The following is a 15,512-nucleotide window of genomic DNA, read 5'->3' as shown; positions in this document are numbered from 1 at the left end:
CTGACTAAGAATGATTTAAGCTCCACTTGTAAATTTTGGGAGAAAAGTGCCCGGTTGCGTGGCAGGGAGAAGTGGTAGGCCCCGTGAAGCTCCACCAAAGGGTTGTCCAAAAAAAATCCAGATTAGAGGTTATTAGCAGCCCTGATTCTAGCAAAATATAGAGGACTGATGCATGAAAACTAAGAATGATTTAAGCTCCACTTGTAAATTTTGGGAGAAAAGTGCCCGGTTGCTTGGCAGGGAGAAGTGGTAACATTCTAAAAGATGTAAGAAAAACAACTCCACCTTTCAGTTGATTGACCACAAGTTACAAGGTAAACCAAAATTTATAAACCCGTTTTTTTTTCGCTGCTGATAACCTCTATTTGGGCCTCAAAAACCCAAAATTTCTGGCCTCAAAAACCCATTTTCGGACAAGGGTCATTAGATGTCACGCGTGACATTCGCCAAAAACAGGCAGCTTTGCTGGTCTGTCAAGTAAATTTTGCTCAAACGCTGAGCTATTTGGTCGAATTGTTGAGTATTTACACCAATAGCAGCTATATGCGACTGTACCTGCACTTCACTTGAGTCTTGGCGGCGACCGTCGCAATCCAAGCCCTCAAATACCTATATTTTGGACAAGGCTGGCGGATTTTCGGCCTGAAAAACCCAAATTTTGGACAAGGAAATCGTCATTTTGGGGCCTCAAAAACCCAAATTTTCGGACAACCCTTTGGTGGAGTTTCACGGGGCCTGAAGTGGTAGCATTCTAAAAGATGTAAGAAAAACAACTCCACCTTTCAGTTGATTGACCACACCAAGGGGGTATCAGAAAAAAAATAACGGAACATACGTTGGACTTTTTGTTTAAGCCCTTCCAGGGGACCCACCGACCGTGACTGTGACGTGACATTACCATATTAGGAAGATAATTCACACAGTCATGTGATCTGATAGCATCAAACTCAGTCAGTCCTCTGAATTTCCAAGAACATTAATAGAAACATAGACTTCTAGCTATATATATATATCTTGTAGACAAAGTCCTGATATAGTCATTGCCTTACAAATCTCACTCCAGAGTACAGATATCCATCCCCATATGGTCTGATTTGTCACAATGTTCCATCTGATGATGAGATACTGAAAAATAACCACTTGTGAGATTGTTGATACTTAATTATGGATGTATAGTGCACCAAACAGTACTTGTAACCCATCCTAAGACAATTTTGACTTACCATTTCAGCCAAAAAGTTTCTACCAAAAAATTTTTTAAGGGTCCGGGGACCGACCGACCATCCTGGTGGTCACTTTTTGACACATGACACCCCCTTGGACCACACAAGTTACAAGGTAAACCAAAATTTATAAACCCGTTTTTTTTCGCTGCTGATAACCTCTATTTCATCTTCCTTAAGTCACCCAGTATCCCAAATCGGAAAGCGTAGCGGGGTCCGTCTACATACTTTGCACTTTGAAAAGCTCTTGGAAATTGAAATTTTGGAAAGTGGTCACTGGTCACTGGTGTCATATCCTTAGTACACGTTCCACCTCGCCTGCTGTTTGGCGAACTTCCTCTCGCAAAAAGCTGCAAGCCAGCTGTATCACAAACAATACAACACGCGAACAGCCGCTGCATTGACAAGAGCCACACCTTTCTCTTCGAGTGTTCTGGCGCAACTCCCTGTCGAGCTCATCTACGAGGCAAGACCCGCCGCTATGCCTCGCTGTTCATGCCAAGATCCTCAATAGATATTCAAACTTCTACCTGTGCAGTCACTTCTCAATGTTGCTTCTACATGCTGGCACTTCTTCCGGTTCCTGTACAGCAAGACGACTCGAACCCTGTGGAGGCGCGCTCTTAAGTCTGAGCTTCCTGGCTTTCCTTTGTGCCCCAGCGACCTCATTGAGCCTTGCCTAGTGGCCCTCCTTTTTGCCACCACCTGCGAGGTGCGAGGTGTTTCTTTGTGTGTTGCTGTCAATGACATTTAACTCACTCGAAATTGACGTAGCTCTGTGGCATCCGAAATGAGCTGCAGACCGAGTGGGAGCTGCGCGTCCGGATCTGCGAAGAATGCTCTGCCACCCAGTGAGTCTATATTGAATATTCATAACCTTTCGAATGTTTATGCTCGGATTCATCAGTATCGTGACTTTTCCAGAGACGGCCTTCTTCCTCACCACCCAGATATTTGTCTCCAGGATGTTGTCCATGTGCGCCTGTCCAACAACAAATGTAACAGTTCATAACCCCTGCATTCTGCCGTCTTTGAGCATTTGCTAGCATCTGAATGTGCATACCTCAAAGAAGAACTTGTCGCGGCCCAGGCCAGGCTGACAGGCGCATCAGCGAAGAATATCAAGACTTTCGTCGCGACGAACACCGGTCTCGCATTGCCGCATCTCAGACGGTGAGTTGCATAAAACTGCGCTCAAATGATGTTTGGCTCATGATAGTGCAGCATGCTCGGCAAATCCGCGCTTGGCAACTCAAACGTCACCAAAATCTGAAGAAGCACTTTGAAAATTGTTTTTGTCGTTTCCTAGCACAAATGTAAGTGGGCGAAATTCTTGTTCCAAAGCCTACCGGTAACCATAACGCAGTTTTGAGCGTTATTCGAACCAACCTTCACGCAAAACGGAACCTCGTCGATGATACAGTCGTTTGCGTAAATGAGTGAACACGTCAAAAAAAACCTGTGTGATGGCCGCCGATGGCGCGACCGGCCATGTCGGCTTGTGGCGCGTGATTTGCTTGACAACTGGCCTTCGACCACCACCATCTGAGCTTTTGTGAAGGCAGCCTCCACTCTCCTGGCTCGTCGTCGTACTCTAGGTGCGTGAATCTTCCCCAAAGGAGCTCCAACATGCCTAATACACTCTTTTAGATTCATGGGCTGCTGCAACCGCAATCGATAGGTGGACAACGAGGACGTATATGGTGGATACAAGGAACATACTTACGACAAGGGGCGTCTTTCCAGGTCTACTTAAAGACGGTATGCAGCAGACCCGCCTATTCTTCCAAAAAATCCCGCTATAGCCATGCACAGCGACTCGTCTCTTCCACCCAGCTCTCCCCCTCGCGAATCTACCCCCGACTCGCCTCCTCTTCCTCCCTCGAGACGCTCCACGTAGCTGGCTTCAGCCTACCAATCTTCAGCAAGGCTCTGCCTTCCACGAGCTTGTCTTTGCTCCCACATTCACTCCTCAGTATGCCCAGCCATACTACGACAACATCTCCCAGAGTTACATCGGTTCTGCTGGTCCCTACCATGTTCCTGGCATCCCTCAATCCAACTTGTTCAATCAAAATCCTCTCCCAGATGCCGCTCTCACTGCCAATCCTGGCCCAGTCGTCGCCACGACCCCGGAAACTGCCACTCATCGTCTTCTCTTGGTCAACGCTATTATCATTACTTCCGAAGTCGAGCCCAGTACCTCGCGTCGTGGCCCAGTCAAGTACAAACAACGCGAGACGGCTTGCCTGACCACAGAAAAGGCCAATGTCATAGGCATGACTCGGCAAGAGTTTCTCGACTTCGCACTGAAGCCTCACGGTCGCAACGGCATATATCGAGCGCAGGATACGGGTCCCGAGTTTAAGGTATACTGGAGTGGGTCCAAGTACGTGTCTCTCCAATGCAGGCTAGCTTTTTTTGCTCACACCATCTTAGTGGTGGTAAGAAGTCCGCTCCTGGAATACGCGATGAAGACACTTGGCTTGCTGTTCGCGGTCAACTCCAGCACGCAGTCGAGCGTTCCCGAACCCTCAATACAATCAATGCTCTCTTTGATACGTCGGCAATGGATCCTTTCAAAACACTGAAGCGGGTACGATCACTCTTCCCATCTTGTGTAACGCTCACATGCATCCAGGCTCTCTCCATTGAAGCAATTGACCTTGCAGAGATGACCTATGGTACCCGTGTATGCGTTATTATCCAAATGTTCCGATTCTTACTTATTCCCTTCTAGGTTCCCAGCATTGCAAATGCGTCGCCCGCCGAAGTCACGCTGGCTGCCATTATTCAAGAAATTCTCAGCAAACACATCTGTGCAGAGCATGGGTCGTGTTTCATTACTGAGGACCTCTTTCATATCATCTTGAATCGATTCCGTGCTCGGTCTTGGGGCGAGGCCTGCGTATGTCATCACTATCTGTTGCATTGATGTACATCTGACTTGGTTCTATGTAGATGGCTTCGTTGGCCACACCAGATGCTCCACCTCTCAACCTCCTTCAAGATTGGACACTCCCTGGTGTGCCAACTGCACGCCAAGCCAAGCCTCGTGGTCGTGTTGGAACTGCCGCTACACCAGCACCTGCCGCTAATGCTGATGCCATTTCTGCGGCACTCTTGGCTGTTTCAACCGCAACACTGGCCCAGCTCAACGGTCAAGGCACTCAGCCTACTCGTTCCATTGCTGTTGCTCCCAGCCCGCCTCCCTCCTCCCCTCCACCAGCTATTGAGGACGAGCTTGACCGCTTTGTGGCTTCGCTCAAGGCTGCGCGTGCCATCACCCTCGACGAGGACGTTGTCACAACACTTCGTGCCTTTGGCTATAGTCCTGATCTCATGGTGGACACAAATGAGAAGGTCAGCGACAAGCGGATGATGGAGCTCACTGGTTTGAACGAGGGTCAGGTGTTGCAGATGCGTAGTTACGCTAAGCGCTGGGTTAATCGTATCGAGGGTAAACGTGTGCGCCGTAAAATTGATTTCTAAAATGCAGAATACATTGTACTGTATAGAATCTTCTTGAACATGATATAAAATTGGTCGCTAGTAATCTGGATAGTATCCACAGTCCGCAAACCAGCCTTGAGCCATCCCTGGGGTAATGTGGGCAGCTGCGGAAGTGATAAGCCACGGGAGGAGATCAGGAGATGTGAAGCGAGCTTCATTTCGCTTAAGGAAGGCTTTGATGCTCGAAAAGGCTTCTTCGATGGGATTGAAATCGGGAGAATAAGGGGGCGAGCCCCACATTCGTCTTCGATGATTGCGCGTATGTCTTCATCATGATGAATACTACAGTTGTCGAGAATGACGATGCTACGAGGCATGGGGTAAGGATTGAGAATAGGAGCCTGGTGTAAGGGCAACCCCGGAGGCCTGAGATCAAGGTCCTAGCAGGGGAGGATCCAAAGAGTGAATAGAAGTAAGCAAATACAAGTGAGGCTGACCTAGCAGGGGAGGATCCAAAGAGAAGAAACTCTAAGGGTCCGCCTGCTAGGTAGGGAACTATATACTGCACTCTTGACGCGCCAAGGTTGATCGTTGCTCCGTGCAGTATGCCTGCGCCATGTCGCAGGCCAGGTCCCAGGGGATCGCCAGGCGGGGGCGGCGATGCGCCTGATGGAGGCGGTGATGCGATCACCGGAGTCGGAACCGAGTCGGACCGGAATCGGAATCGTCTCCGAGGGGCCGAAAGGGAGGTTCCCCTGACATCCCCCTTTGAATGCGGCGTCCCGACGCATAGACCGGAATGGAATCGAGTCGAAGGTTGCAGAGGCGATGTGCCGTGGTTTGCCAGGGTACTTACGATAGAACTCCGATTTTCTCCGGGCGAAGACGGGTCGAAGCGGACCCACTGGTCGTGCGACGCGTCGTAGCCTTTCCATCTGACGGTAATTCAGCCGTTTATACCTCACCCTTGCGTCCAGGATTTCCTCTACTTCCCACTCCGGGACTCCGTCCTCGAGGTCCGGAGGGGGCTGGTTGTAGCCGGGGTGTCCGTCGAAGGGGTCGTCCTGAGCGAGCTCGAGCTTGACAACGGGGAAGACCGGGTGGAGCTTCGAGTAGCGCGGAGGGAGGTCGAGCCTGTAGGCACCTTTGCTGATCTCCGCGACTATCTTGAACGGTCCAAGGCGGCGATGGGAGAACTTTTCCGAGGGGCGAGTCGTCCTGATGTCAGAGGCATCCAGCCAAACACGGTCGCCAACCTTAAACTCCGGAGACGGAGTGCGTCTCCGGTCGTAGTAGCGCTTGTACTCCTCTTTGGCCTTAGTGAGCGCGGCCTTGGCTTCGGCAACACCAGTGGCAATCCGGTCGTGGAACTCGTTCACGGACTCCATAGCGAACGGACTCCGGGTTCGAAGCCCATGCGTGGGAGTCGTCCCGTCCGTCATGAAGGGGACTTGTTGCGTGGAGGAGTGAACGTGGTTGTTGTGAGGCGAACTCCGGGGCCGGAATCAGCTCATCCCAGTCGTCCTGCTGATAGTTGGTAAAGATCCGCAGGTACTGCTCTAGCTCCTGGTTGACGCGCTCTGTTTGACCGTCTGTCTGCGGGTGGTACGCGGTGGACGTGGCAGGCTTGATGCCGATTAGACGCCAGAGTTCTCGGGTGAAGTCCGCGATGAACTGCGAGCCGCGGTCGGAGACGTACTTCTCCGGAGTCCCGTGATGGCGCCAGACATTCCGGTAGTAGAGGCGAGCCGCCCCTACTGTGTCGACCGTGGTGTGACACTCCGAGAAGTGGGCACGCTTCCCAAGGGTGTCGACGACGACCATGATCGCGTCGTACCCATGGGCCTCCGGAAGCTTCGACGATGAAGTCGACGGAGACGGTATGCCAACGCTCCGGGGGCGTTTCCGTCGGGTGCAGCTCTCCGTGGGGCAGTCTCCGGAGCGCCTTGGTGCGACAGCACAAGTCGCAGGTCGCAACGTACCGGCCAATATGGCGAGGCATCTGAGGCCACCAGTAGTTCCGGGAGACCAACTCCAAGGTCTTGAAGCGACCAGCGTGTCCGGCAACTCGAGTGTCGTGGCAGAGCTCGATGATGCGTCTCCGGAGGTCCTTATCCTTAGGTACGACAATCTTCCCACGAAAGTGAAGAAGACCACCGGAGACAGCCCACTCGCCGGAGCGCGAGGAGCGGGGGCCTCGAGCTTGACCTTGGACCTTTAGGAGTTGCCGGGCCGCTAGTGCGACGGGCTCCTCTAAGTCAGGCTCACCGGAGAGGGCATCGCGGATGTCGCGAAGGAGTTCAGAACCAGGGCCGGAAACGGAAACACCTTCGAGAGCGCGGACATGGAAGAGTTCGGGCCGCAGAAGGACGACGTCGGAGTTGTCGGAATCGATTCCGTGGTCGGGTCTCCGAGAGAGGGCGTCAGGTCGGCCCATGTCGCGGCCGGGCTTGTGGTGCAGCGTGAAGTCGAACCGGGAGAGGTAGAGGGACCAGCGGGCCTGTCTCCGGTTGAGGTGCTGCGTCTTCCTGAAGTACTCCAGATTCTTATGGTCAGTCCAAATCTCGACGGGATGCGCGGCGCCCTCGAGGAAGTGTCTATACTCCTCGAGTGCGCGGATGATCGCCAGCATCTCCTTGTCGTGGATCTCGTAGTTGCGCTGGACATCATTTAAGCTTTTGGAATAGAATGCTACAGGGTGCCACTTCCCGTCCGGGGCGGATTGTGAAAGAACCGCCCCCGTCGCATAATCAGAGCTGTCTGCCTCAAGTCGGAAAGGCCGTGCGTCGTCCGGAATCGCCAGGACCGGTTCCGAGGTGACCGCGTCCTTGATCGCTTAGAACGCGGAGGCCTCCGCGTTGCCCCAAGTCCATTGCTGGTCCTTCTTGGTGAGCACGAAAAGAGGGCGTGCAAGGGTCGAGAAGTCCCGAATGAACCTGCGGTAGAAGTTAGCGAACCCAAGGAACTGCTGGATGTCCTTCTTGTTTTCCGGAGTCGGCCAAGCGGAGACGCCTGCGACCTTGACGGGGTCCATTTCGACGTGGTTGTGGGAGATGATGACTCCGAGGTACTCGATTGACGATTTTTCAAAGTCGCACTTCTCCGCTCGGAGGTACAACTTGTGCTCTCGGAGTCGCCGCAAGACCTCCTGAACGATCTGCCGGTGTTTCCGGAGGTCGGAATGGGCGATCAGGATGTTGTCAAGGTAGATCATGACGTCTCCGGAGAGGATGAGGTCCTGAAAAATGTCATTCATCATCGTTTGGAACGTCGCGGGAGAGTTTGTCAGGCCGAAATACATCACCAAGGGCTCGAACAGGCCTCAGTTAGTCCGGAAAGCCGCTTTCCACTCGTCACCTTCCCTGATCCGGACGTTGTTGAAGCCCCAACGGACGTCCGAGTTTGGTGAAGTAACGAGCGCCTTTGAGCCGGTTGATGAGGTCGTTGATTAGCGGAAGGGGGTACCGGTTTTTGACAGTCATCGTGTTGAGAGCACGGTAGTCCTGGACGAAGCGGAGTCCGCCGTCCTTCTTCTTGACGAAGAAGACCGGAGACGCCATCGGAGACTTAGAGGGGCGAATCCGGCCCGTCGAAAGCCCTTCCTCGATGAACGCGTCGAGCTCGCGTTGCTCGAGGGGCGAGATGGGGTACACCTTGCAGTTGGTGGGCTTAGCGTCGGGGACGAGTTCAATGGCGTGGTCCCAGGCTCTCCGCTCCGGTAGCGTGTCGAAGGACTCCTTGTTGAAGACGTCCTGAAACTCCTTAGCCCAGTCCGGGATCTCGGGGGCGGAGGGGCGGAGTTCCTGGCGAAGGCTTCGGCCAGGCGCTGTGAGACAGTACTGCCAGCGCGTATCTCCTCCGAGGGGCGGAACGAGGTGTAGAAGATGCGGTCACCATCTTCAAGCTGACCATCGTCTTCATCGTCGCCGGAGTCCGGCATCAGATCAGGCAGGGCGGAGTCGTCACCGGAGACGGAATCGTCTCCGTCGTCAGGCCCAGAGAGGTCCATGGCGCAGACCGAGGGGAACGGGCCGGAGCGGAGTCGCTTCTGGAGCAGCCGGAGTCGCCGTAGCTCAGTCCGTTCAACGCGTTCTTCCTCGCGGCAAGTGGAGCAACCGGGGGGGCACCGTGTCATCTTGACCTCCTTGGTTTCCCAATTGATTTCCGGGTTATGCTTCCGCAGCCAGGAGTACCCCAGAATAAGGTCTTGTTTACCAAGATGAGTGACGGCGAGTTGAACACACTCGGAATGGCCTCTGTAGCGTAAGACCAAGTCCGCGATCTGGTTGATGGAGCCGGCGTCGTTCGGAGTGCCATCAACGTTAAAGACCGGAATCGGTTGCGCCAGGGTGCGGACCGGAATGCCATTCCGAGTGACATAGTTCGTGTCGATAAAGTCGGAGGTGGCACCACAGTCAACCAGGCCAGAGAGCGAGAGCTTAAGCGCCTGGTAGTGGACTCTAGCTCCAACGGGAGGTGGAGGGAGTTCACTCCAGGGGAGGCAGCGACAGTGTACTGCTTGGGCAATTTCTTTTCCCAGGCAGTGAGGCGACGAAGGACGATGACCGGAGTCGCGGGCGGAGTCGGAGACGGAGTCGAAACGGGGCGGGGAGGGTATGTCTTTTGTTTCAGGCTCGTTGTAGGGCAAAGGAATTGATTCGTCATACAAACAAGCGAAACGATTTACGGACGCGAACGAGGGCACACCAGTCACTCGTCGCGGGGACAAAATCCTCTCCGGCCATCGACTCCACGGCTGTTTCCGGCAGCGCAGCTGTGTCCGAGTAGCGGGCGATCAACTCCGCTAACATCTCGTCACCGAGTTGTTGGATCACCTCGTCGAGGATGTCCATTGAGCGGACATCCGCGGGGAGGGGGCAATCTCGGCGAGATGGTTTGGGTCGCCGCACCTGAAGCAGGCGCGACGAGGGGCACCCCGAGCCTAGTGCGATCCAACTCCATAGGAACGGGAGCTGGAGGCGCCGGAGCGGGGCGCGGGCCGCGGGTGGCACGACCGGAGCCACCGGGCGGAAGGGGGCCGGAGCCGGGACGCGGTTGACCGGAAACGGAGTCCGAATCAAACCGCCAGGCGTCTTGGGGGCGGCTGACTTGATCAGCTTGGCCCGGACCAGGGCCTCGTATTGACGGAAGGCCCGGGTGCGCCAGCTAAGGTAGTCCCGGAGGTCCGGGGGGTCGTTTGAGGACGTGATTCTGTTGTTGATCAGGGGGTCAAGTCCGTGGGCGGAACTTGGTCACCTTGACCAATGCGTCTTCGAATCCGGCGAGGTCCATCAGGTCCTCGAAGTCGTCGGTGTACTGGTAGACATCCTTGGTGCCCATGTGATAGGCGGAAGTCTCCAGTTTGGAGAGAGCGTGGTCTTGCTCATTCTCCTCGACGAACCGGAGTCGAAACTCGGAAACGAACGAGCCCCAGGACGGAAACGGAAACGGGGCTTTGCTTCCGTGGCGCTCCGCCCATTGCTGAGCGGGTCCCTCTGCCATAAACGACATGGCATAGCGGACGGCCTTTTCCTAGCTCGCCTCTCCATTGACCACGAAGGCCTCAGGGGCAAGGCGGGCGTAGGTGCGGACCGCGTAGAGGAACGCGCGGCCGCGTTTCCGGTCGCCGTTAAAGGTGAACGGGGGGTTTGGTCGTAAAACCAATTTTGAGGCGAGGTTGATGTCGCCAAAGAGGGCCTCGGAATCGCCCTGAACCGGAGTCGGAGTCGGAATCGACGTCTCCGGTGGTGGTGTTTGGGGTCCGCCAGCAGTATTAGCGGCGGCAGCGGCAGCGGAAGCCTGGGTGGTGAGGAGAGTAAGGGCCTCAGTTAGGCGGTCGATTTTCGCCTCGAGTGCATCCAGCCGAGTGTCAGCGTCAGGAGTAGCTCCGGAAGGCATGACAGGTACGGGGACGACAGGAGTGGCAGAGGAGGAGGGGACAAGTGGCAGGGGCGGTGGCGAGGGCGGAGTGGACTCGGACTCCGAGCCTGAGTCAGCGCCGAACCTGGCAATCTTGTCCGGTTGATCCCGTAGAGAGTTTCTTCTGCTGTAAGGGCAACCCCGGAGGCCTGAGATCAAGGTCCTAGCAGGGGAGGATCCAAAGAGTGAATAGAAGTAAGCAAATACAAGTGAGGCTGACCTAGCAGGGGAGGATCCAAAGAGAAGAAACTCTAAGGGTCCGCCTGCTAGGTAGCGGAACTATATACTGCGCTCTTGACGCGCCAAGGTTGATCGTTGCTCCGTGCAGTATGCCTGCGCCATGTCGCAGGCCAGGTCCCAGGGGGATCGCCAGGCGGGGGCGGCGATGCGCCTGATGGAGGCGGTGATGCGATCACCGGAGTCGGAACCGGAGTCGGACCGGAATCGGAATCGTCTCCGAGGGGCCGAAAGGGAGGTTCCCCTGACACCTGGAGATATCAGTTTGAATGCATCGTATATCAGCGACTCGGAAGGACGCACCACTTGTTCACGGATAAACCTGATGAAAATTTCCTTTGTAATGGAGCCTTCAATAATCTCCAATGCAACAATCCCGGACGTTGAGAGAGCTGGAAGAATGGAATAGCGCTTGTCACGAATGAAGGTTGCACGAGAAACAGCAGGTGTGCCAATGGGAGAGCGCCCATGTGTTCTCTGGACTGTTTTGTTGTCGACAGCACTCTCATCTATGGCGACAAAAACATCAGGATCTTGATATTGGGCCATGTTGTTTTCCCAGATTGTTCGGAGATTGTCGTCTCGTTCAGCTGCCTGCTTCGAAAGCTTCTTTCGCGTGAGCTGACGCTTGACCAGGGCACGGCTGAGCCTGGCCAGAGAGATGTGAACGTTCCGAACCATTCGCAACTTGGTCTGAATCTCATCGAGATAGAGGCGGGGATTGGCTAGAAGGATGGCTTCTGCGTAGCACATGTCATCTTCATTGAGCGTGGGTTTGGGTCCCTGCCGTCGGGTGTAGGCGCTTTCCACTGTCCCGGTCTCCAGATATCGGTTGACCAACTCTGAGACAAACCCGACTGAGACTTGTGCCAGCTCAGCAACCTCGCGTACAGTCTTTCCGTCATTAAGATACCAGCCAACGATAAGCCATCGAAGCTGGGTTGAGACTGGTTGTGCACCCATAGAGGAGAGAGATAGAGAGAGAGGTACGGCTACAGTCAACAAGCTGTTCAGTAAGCTCGCTGACGCTCACATGACCGTTCTTGCCGGTCGCGCCGTCGGCGGCCATCACACAGGTTTTTTTTGACGTGTTCACTCATTTACGCAAACGACTGTAAATTGAACGTCTAGTCTCACAATGAATGGCCTCAGAGTAAAGCTTGGGTATTTTAGGGACAACCAATTGAGACAAAGGGAATGTGCAACCAAGTAAGAACCGACCACAAGATGAGTTTGTACTGGATTCGGGAGTGAGTCGACATCACATAGCGACATGTGCTGTTATTGACTGGGATTCTACCTGCGCAGACAACACTGTCTTCTCAAACCTCTTACTCGATTTGTAACTAGAACTTCTCTGTGAACGTTACTAGTGACTGCGAATGTTTATTTTACATTTGGTTCTCCAAAATAGCGGTGATCGCACGAACGACTGTTTTGACGGCTAAAAGATGAAAAGTAGCTCATGTCACACTGTGACAGCCTTGAGATGGTTCGACCACTTACCTCTCGTCCACTTGACCTGGTTTATTTTGGATTCTTTGTGGTGCGCTACCTCTCCTTTAGGCAGTCCAAGCCCTTCTTCTTCTTAAAGTCAGCTCTAGTCGCATATCTTCGCGTCTCTCTGCATTGATTTCCAACCGCTCTATCCTACCACACTAGTCCCAAGCCTTTTGCGCGACTTTGCAGGATGGTATATTCGCTCATCAAACGACCCACTGCTAAAGTCGGCGTTCGGCCACACGGAACCATTGGTCTGGTTCCAGAGCTTCCTTTTTCTTGAAGTGTACGCGATTGGTCTGAATATAGCACAACAACTGTCTAACTGAAGTCAGAGCATTTCAATTCCCCCTTTTCTTTGTTGCTGCTCGTGGTTTATGGAATGGTATGTGTCACCCTCAGCAAATCCATCATGTTTTCCCATTGACCAAAGCAACTAGACTCGCAACAGATTTACATCCCTATGCTAGTTTATGCAGCATCCACTGCGACAACGGTGTGGCCATGCCTCATGACAATTGTCAGCTCTAATGTCGCGCCCCACGAGCAAGCCATGCTTCTGTCGAGTTATGTTCCCTTCTTCGTTATACCGTTGGTCATGACTATCGACATGGCTTTCCGAGTACATGGGCTCGTTAGCGTTGCGCTATTAGCTCAAAGCGCAGCAAAACAAAAGTAACTACATTACTGGTGAGCCGCCTGTATCGTTTCCAAACCCAGAATAGGTGTTTATTCACTTCTACAGTACATTTCATATAATTAACCCATGAACCTCGAAAAATAGTTGTCGATCGCGCTTGGATCAGATAATGGCGCAACCGCGCTCACGTATCCGTCCGGCCGCACGCAAATGATAGCCCCAACATCAGGGTCGATGCCAAATGCCCCATAGGCCTCTCCGCCCTCGGTCCCATGCAAGTTCTTTTCGTCACAGAACACCCTACAGCAACTATTTCAGTCGCAAGAATGAAGACACAGTGGGTCCTACTTTGACCAATGCGGACGAAGCTCCTCGGGCAGCTCAAGGAAGCTGAAGTTCGGTCGCTTTGACTTGACAATCGAAATTATATCGATCGCAACGGTGCCGTACTTGGCCAAAATGCTCTGTACTCCCTGGGCCAATTTCTCCAGCATCGACGTTTCAGCATCACCTGTGAAGAAAAGCAGCTTGAATCGTGTATCTGATGGGAGGAGGTCCTGTAGTTCCATCGCGCGGAAATCTGCCGCCCTGACCACAACCTGAGGCGGCATTCGCTGCCCGATGGCCAATTTGGTTGCATATTGCTGATTTGCATACGAGACTACCAGGGACTCCTCATACCGAATTCCAATGCCGCTCGTAAATCCGCCGAAGGTCTGGAAAGCCTGCAAGAACTCCTGATGAGAGACGCCGTCCATATTTAGCTCCGTTCTGGGTTTTCCCGAAAACAAGCTGGCAAACTTGACATCGAAATCGATAAGGTCTTGTGCGTATCTTCGGCGTTCGGATTCATACTGCTGTTTGTTAAATGTTGCACAGGAATCAAGAAAAAGCAGCTGCACCGTTTGGAGAATCGATAGCCCCGCCCATCCTCGCAGCACGTAAACCAATTTCCACGCCAAGTTATGTGTGTCGTTCATGCTAGCATTCATTCCCTGGCCTAACCGTGATGTTAGACATAGCTTACAGCAATAATAATGTTGTTCAACCGGCTTTAGGTGAATGTGTATGGCATGCATCGCCCGCAATGAAAACACGCTGCTCGACTGAATATTTCGAGGCAACTCGTTGTCCGACTACAGATATGACAGGTCAGTCCAACAACCTTCAACATCAGTACTCACTCTGATATAACGTCCACCAGTCGATAGTTTTCGGCGTCTTGAAAATAAACGGATGGAATGATCGGCTGGCCACCTGCAAGAGTTGCTGTGGGGTAATTCGCTGCTTGTCGATGCGGCCATTACTCGCGTCTACGACACCATCCTTGCCGTCAAGTTGGATGTATATCCGGACCTTGTCGCCTTCCCGAGGAATGACCATACAAGAACCATTCTCTGAGTGGACAGCGCTCTTGTTGCGGATGTCCGGGAAGTCTGTTTCAGGGATCATATCGACGACGCCCCACACGTAATCAGTTTGCGACCCTTCCATGGCGATGTTGAACCGCTTTCGGACCCATGAGTGCGCGCCGTCTGTCCCAACAACAAACCGTGCTTGAACGACCTCTGTTGCTTCGTCTCCGTCTAGGTGTTTCAGCGTGACACGGGCAGCATGAGCCTCCGCATTCCCGATCTTTGACGGTGTTAAGTCGAGCTGGGTCGGGATTACGGGCCGCGAAACTTCGACTCCCATGGATTGCATGGAGTCCAGAAAAATGCTTTCAATGGCGCCTTGGTGGAGAGTCACCTTGTCAGTATCAGTTGGAAGCTCTATCTCGTTCAACACGAACCTCGAAGGGATACCTGGCTGTTGGTGCAGTAACATCCGGTACGCGGTCTGTCAACTTCGCAAGTTTGGGGCGTGGCTTATCGATACTTTCAGTCATCATACCTGAATTCCATGCGGTCCAGGGTTATAGAATGCCTAAGGAACGCGTTAATAACTGTTGTTCGGATTCCATTGGTTCAACTGACCGCGACGTGCATCTGGTTCCCTTCCCTTAAGAGACGATCACCGAGCCCATAACTCTACTTCAGTCAGAGCACGGTCATTTCCCAACCAAGCCGCTCTACCTGGAACACTTCTATTGTGCGGGGCTGTACCAGGCTTTAACGCGAAGACTATGAAACCGCCCAATCCTACCTGAATTCCATCCGCTTGGCCAGCAGCAACTTTACTCGGTCTGCCATCGAGTTGAGGCCTCCAAGAAACCAGAGACAAGTAACGCACCGTTGATCGATGATCTTAACATTCACACCCGCCTTTGCGAGCGCATTAGCGCACATAAGGCCTGCCGACAATTCTGAATCGTCGACCGTCATCGCTTTGGATAGCACTCACCGGCTGGCCCAGCCCCAATAACGAGCACATCGACGTCGGTCTCGCGAACGAGGCTTACAGGCATGAGAGTGGGGGTAAAACGGGAGCGAGTTTGGAAGGAAGTCCATATTTAAGCGTTGCCTCCGAGTGTGTAGAAGCGTGGGATGGGCTGAGAACTAGGTTGCCTTAAGTGGCGGTCATATGCAGCAGAATTGCTG

At 53.3% G+C, this 15,512-nt stretch overlaps 2 protein-coding genes across 2 annotated transcripts; one reads left to right on the top strand and one right to left on the bottom strand.

Annotated features, from left to right (window-relative positions):
- Window positions 1-12,312: 12,312 nt before the first annotated feature.
- On the top strand, window positions 12,313-13,011 carry MIND_00772100 (uncharacterized protein; the record flags this gene model as incomplete). The annotated part of the gene is made up of 4 exons (XM_037364412.1): window positions 12,313-12,378; window positions 12,437-12,618; window positions 12,668-12,717; window positions 12,773-13,011. Exons 1-4 carry the CDS (start codon window positions 12,322-12,324, stop codon window positions 13,009-13,011), a joined length of 528 nt encoding a protein of 175 aa, XP_037220056.1. The 5' UTR covers window positions 12,313-12,321.
- An 80-nt stretch (window positions 13,012-13,091) lies between these two features.
- Window positions 13,092-15,379, bottom strand: MIND_00772000 (uncharacterized protein; the record flags this gene model as incomplete). The annotated part of the gene is made up of 11 exons (XM_037364411.1): window positions 13,092-13,272; window positions 13,321-13,972; window positions 14,022-14,108; window positions 14,157-14,721; window positions 14,765-14,818; window positions 14,866-14,898; window positions 14,949-15,002; window positions 15,048-15,071; window positions 15,118-15,157; window positions 15,205-15,265; window positions 15,316-15,379. The coding sequence occupies 11 exons, from the start codon at window positions 15,377-15,379 to the stop codon at window positions 13,092-13,094; spliced, it is 1,815 nt and encodes a 604-aa protein (XP_037220055.1).
- Window positions 15,380-15,512: the final 133 nt, after the last annotated feature.

Source organism: Mycena indigotica (genome assembly GCF_014461135.1).
Source record: "Mycena indigotica strain 171206Taipei chromosome Unknown Mind.scaff0006, whole genome shotgun sequence".
NCBI lineage: Eukaryota > Fungi > Basidiomycota > Agaricomycetes > Agaricales > Mycenaceae > Mycena > Mycena indigotica.
This window is presented reverse-complemented; position numbering and strand designations above follow the sequence as displayed.